Genomic DNA, 5,823 nt, shown 5'->3' on the forward strand with positions numbered 1-5,823 from the left:
ATGTAATGACCATGACATTCCGAGAGTTATTAAATTCTAGGCATAATTAACATCCTGTCAGGGGGGTGATTCGTGTAATTATTTGAGCTTGTCATGCTGTAATATGTACATGGCTATAGATACTATACAGAGGAATTAAAAGCTAATTCTGAATAATCTCTAGTTTTTCCTCTTATGTGTGCCAAGCTTCCAATTACACTGGCCGGGATTCTAAGCACTGGAGAAAGGAAATGGATGTTGCAGCTATCAGAACCTGCTATTCAGAAAAATCTATCATTGAATGACAACCTTATCTTATATAATAATTAGGTAATAGTAGAACATACTCAGTAATACCTAAATATTATACCATCCATAAAAGTGTGGTGTAGGTTCCCCGTTTTCATTTCTACTAAAGAGAGGAAATAAATCAGGACATCTGAAATCCACTCAAAACCAGTTCCTAAGGTAAATCTTTAAAAAGGCGACGGCGCTTTTGGCAGGAGGTGTTTTCTGCCGGCATTTTCATGGGTTAGCAAACACGTGACTCCATTAGAGATCTACTGGAAAGCTATACTGCTATATACATACTATACATGTTGGTTCACAAATTAGCAGTTATTAGTCAGACTGTACATAGCAAATCACACTGAGTTTAATGTTGCTATATATCCCAAAGATAACCTTGGGTTTAGGCTCAAGGACTGAACCCTAATACAGGTTCCCTGTTTAAATAAGTAGCCCAGTAAACTAAATTAAATGTACCAAACAAGACTGGGAAAACTATTCTAGACATTCTGTCAATTTTGCTAACACTGTTGAAGGTTTTCTTGGCTTCAGCTGGCTTGTTTTCTGGCTTCTTGTTCGGTTCTGGCGTGGTTGCACTCTTGGAGATGGTGGAGAGAACAGGATCTTTTGAAAGATTTGGGGCGTAATTGGCAACAGCCACAGCGTAAGCATTGTTCTGTATCATGACAGAGGCTTTCTCTTTTTTCTGTTGAAAAACACAAGAAATAACAGAATATGGATTGAGCCAGCTACATAACATTTTCTGTAGATAATTATCTTGATATAAACATTATGATCCTTTAGAAAGAAGTAATTTAGGAAATTAAGTGAAAATAGTTTAAGTCCTGAAAACATTAGGATGAGGAAGTTCTCAAAGTAAATTCTTGGCACCATTTTCCTGGGGAATCATTTTATGTTATTTTCAACAACCAAACAAACCATGAAAGGATACAACTTTTATAAGTGATACAATATTTTTGACTCTTAGGAGTCATTCAAATATTTGTTGAGCAAAAGAGTGAATGAAAACGTGGAGTGTAGAAATATTTTAACAAGAGAAGTGATTACCTGCAATGAAAATTCTAACTTCTAAAGAAAGAAATTTAATTTCTATAACTCAATAAAAGGATTCTCCTACCCACTTTATATCAAAATAATAAAGCAGTTGCTTTACTCAGATGAGATCTCATTTACTTAGGTTACAATGAGAAATTGTAACTGTATGTAGATGGAAGAACAATAAATATTTAAAACACAGAAGAAAAAGAAAATACAAACTTGGGAGTTTTGCCTAGCTCCTCCCCTGTTCATGTAATCTCCAGTTTAGCTTTGACCACCCCTAGTCTTGGTCACTATTATCTGCTCCCTAGACCAGGCAACACCCCACTGTAGTCTACCTACTTATTCTGACACAACCCAATCATTACTACTACTACTACTTCATTACACACATTAAACACTTAGGCATCTTTTTCAAACCTAAATTGGATCATGTCACTCCTTTGTTGAAATCTTTAAAAAATCCAATGGACCCTGGAATAAAACTAGTATTTCTTCACCTTCCTTTGTTCATTACATACCAGTCCCACGTGAAGAATTTCCGTTTTCAGAGTACTTCCTTGCCTTAGTACCTTTTGTGATGCTAGTTCCTTAGCTGAACACCTTCCTCTACTCCATTTTTCTTCACACTTGGTGCGTGTAGGGAGTTTCCCTGGAACCGATTCAACATTGCTCTGGTGTCTCATCCTGTACTAAGTGGCCCCTAACTTCCCAGGTGGGATTAAGGGCTGCTTGGTGTGTTCCACACTCTTCGTGCACACCGTTAGCATGTGTTCTCCTCCTTATACTGAAATGATCTAACAGTGTGATCATTTCACAGATAGATATGATTGATGAGGGATTTTCTCACTAGACTATATAAATTCCTTCAGGACAAGGTTTTTACAGTATCCTATTACTTATTATTCTATAATGCCTGACACAGGCTAATTCTTCTCCAACATCTGTGGAACTGAACTGTTGTTTTCTAGAGCAACACAGATACCTTGAGGCAATTAAGGGCAATGGTGTAATATACTTTAAAGTAAGGTTATACTTTCATAGCCTTAAGGAAAAATACATTGGGTTTATTCCATGGCCAGATAAGATTAAATTAAATAAAGGCCAAAATTTCTCCACCTATCTTTTAGACAAATAGCATTTCAAGGTTTTTCTGCTTTTTATTTTATTTTTTTTATTTACCAGTCAGTTCTTTATTATTTTTATTGTTATTTGGGTGAAAATTTACAGGGCAAATTGGTTTCCCATTCAATAATTCACACACATTGTTTGTCACATTCATTGCAATGCTCACAACAGCACTCTCCCCACTTCCTCCTGGCGTCACTGCTTCCCTTCACACTTCCTTCCCATCCCCTCCCACCTCCCAGCTCTATCCCTGGCCAAATGCTGCCCTCTTGATCTTGTAGGGTTGATTGAGTGCATTCCCGCTTGGTACCACAGCTCATCCTGTGGGCCTGTCTATTGTTTGGCTGAAAGTTGAGCCATGGTGGTCCAGTTCAGTTCACTGCTTGAGGGGTGTCTGAAGGCCATAACCTAAGGGGTTCCACCAGTCTTCATCAGACCAGTAAGCCTGGATTTTTTTATAATTTTGAGTTTTGTTCCTCATTTTCTGCCATTCTGTCTGGGACCACCTACTGTGATCTCTTTCAGAGAAGTCAGCAGTGGTAGCTGGGCACCATCTAGTTCTTCTGGTCTCAGGGTCACAGAGGCTGGGATTCATGTAGTCCATTAGCCCTTTGGATTAATTGTTTCCTTGAGTCTTTGATTTTCTTCACTCTTCTTTGCTCTGGATGGGGAGAGACCAATATTTGCCTGCTCCATTTTTCACATGACTAATTCTCCTTGGAAAGAAGGTTGGATAATCTACTTCTATAGTGATACTGCCTTGGAGACCCAAGGAGGGGTCGCTATGAGTCGGGTCTGACTCGACGGCACATAACAACAACAACAACAACAATTCTCTCTCACTGGGAGCACTGAGGTTCAGTGGTAAAATTCTCACCTTCAATGGGGAGACTTGGGTTTGATTTCCAGGCTATGTACCTCAAGTGCAGCTGTTGTTGCTGTTGTTATGTGCCGTCAAGTCAGACCCGACTCATAGCAACCCCTCCTAGGGTTTCTGAGGCAGTATCACTACAGAAGTAGATTGCCCAACCTTCTTTCCGAGGAGTGGCTGGTGGGTTTGAACTGCCAGCCTTCTGGTTAGCAGTCAAGTGCCTTAGGCACTATGCTACCTCACTAATTAGTGGAGGTGTGTGTGTTGCTATGATTCTGAATAGGCTTCAGCAGAATTTCCAGACTAAGACACACTAGTAAGTAATCTACTCCCAAAACTTTGTAAATGAAAACTCTATGGATTACAATGGTCAGACTGACAACTGATCATGAGGAAGGTGCGAGATCAGGCAAAGGAATACATAGCGATTCAGTACATTGCATGCGGGGTCACTTCACGTCAGGGACTTATTTAAACATCATTTCTTCAGAAAGGCCTTCCCCCACCACTGTATCTAATCTAGCCTCTTTGTCACCCATGCCCTTTCATAGCACCCAGGTTCTGCCCATCATGGCATCTTTCACAATGCGTGAATGCTTCCTTTACTTGTGTAATTGTTTTGTTGACATCTTCCTGATCATTAACATCTAAGTTTAATGAAGGCTGGTGTCACTTTTGTCTTGTTAATCTGTAACATTAGTACTCAATCAGCATGATGCCTTCCACCAGATAGGCACATAATAAGTAGCTCAATTAATGAAGACTGAAAATAGAAAGAGTATTTCCTTGTATTTCTATACTAACATAAGCCTCCTTTGGTGATGCAATGGTTATGCACTTGGGTGCTAACCAAAAGGCTGGTGGTTTGAACCTACCAGCAGCTCTGTGGGAGAAAAGTCCTATTCCTGTAAAGAAATATTTCAAATAGGAAACCCTATGGCTCAGTTTTACCCTGTCATATAGGGTCGTTACGAGTTAGAATCAACTTGATGACACACAACAGACACATACATACTAATACAAATGTATTATTAGTTTCCTAAATGCAAACAAAATTGAGCCAGCATTTAATTATCCAAAACAGTGAAGTTTGCAGGAGAGATACCCTAGAACAAAATTTGAAGTATCAGTTAATTTGAATTAAGAATTCTCAAAATGTTCAAGTAAAATGAGGTAAGAAAGGAGCACTGAATGTCCAGGAGGATCTGCAATATGTGTCGATTTCCCTGTTCTTCACAGTCACATGGTTTCTCTCCTTTCCCCCACTCCTATTAGGCTTCCATCCAGGTCTGGTTGGAAAATAAAAGGGGAATGGGTAAGGAATTACCATTTGTAACTTGACAAAAGGAAACCAAATGCAATGCCATCAATGTGATTCCAATTCTAAGAAACCCTGTAGGATAGAGTAGAACTGCCCATAGGGCGTCCAAGGCTGTATATCTTTATGAAAGCAGACTGCCACATCTTTCTCCCATTAGAGCAGATGGTGTGTTCAAACCACCAAACTCTCAATTAGCAGCCAAGTGCTTAACTACTGCATCCCAGGATCCTTTTATAACTTTATAGAAGTTATAAACAAGCCTTCCTTCAGTAGGGATGTGTGTAATATCCATGTTACAAATGGATGCTAATCCACAAGACTATAACTGATAACAAAATGATAGCAAACATCTTTTCAGCACTTAGAAGCCAGAAGTTACCATTTTGGCATCAGGTTCAGTGTTAAGCCTGAGGATATCATCTCCAACAAATGTCACCACTGTATAAGATGTAAGTTCCATTATTACCCCAAGTCATAATTTCTGAAATGGAGGCTAAAGAGATTATACTTGACCTGGCCTCTGTGCCTAGTTAACACAGACCCAGGTGCCCCTGACTTCCAAATTGCTCTTAATGAAACACTAGGCTATTGGTTTTCTGTCTGAGGAAGCTGCTTGAAACTAAGGAGTACTTTTTTCTAAAATATATGAATTGAATTTTATGTCACAGGGTTGATCTTCAAAAAGCACTCTTAAACTCATGAAGTATATAATATATAGTGTTTATATTGTTATTTCAGTTTACAAATAATGAAATGTTGAGTGTTGGTCTAAGACATTCAGTTGGTAGCATTTTAACCTTTATCTAATTGTTAATTGTTTAAAATGATACCAATTGAATTTATAGAGAATTAGGCTGCAGGAAAGTTCTTTAATGTTGCCATGCTTTTGGTTCTAGTTTGAAAAAAGAGAAATGATTTCAAAGCCACAATGAATTGCTGTGATGATCAAATGAGCTACCGTATACTCAAACCACACTGAGAAACATGTAGTCTCTTAGTGGAGAAGAGTGACATTTATAACTGTATTACAAGCTACACAATGATTACTGACATGCAAGATATATAGATAATATAATTTATGTCTTTGGGGAGCTCTGGTAGCATAGTGGCTAAGACACTTGCCTGCTAACCAGACGGCTGGCGGTTCAAACCCACCAGCCACTCCTCGGAAGGAAGG

General features: G+C 38.8%; 1 protein-coding gene across 1 annotated transcript in view; it reads right to left on the minus strand.

Moving 5' to 3' along the window:
• Positions 1-676: 676 nt before the first annotated feature.
• The window catches only part of GABRA2 (gamma-aminobutyric acid type A receptor subunit alpha2), a 277,828-nt gene continuing 272,681 nt past the window's right edge, over positions 677-5,823 (minus strand). The window contains exon 9 of the mRNA XM_007949426.2: positions 677-973. Coding sequence (XP_007947617.1) covers positions 677-973 — 297 coding nt within the window. The remainder of the gene's footprint in view (positions 974-5,823) is intronic.

The sequence above is a fragment of the Orycteropus afer genome, unplaced genomic scaffold (genome assembly GCF_000298275.1).
Source record: "Orycteropus afer afer isolate SDZICR_OR568_19922 unplaced genomic scaffold, OryAfe1.0 scaffold00246, whole genome shotgun sequence".
Classification (NCBI taxonomy): domain Eukaryota; kingdom Metazoa; phylum Chordata; class Mammalia; order Tubulidentata; family Orycteropodidae; genus Orycteropus; species Orycteropus afer.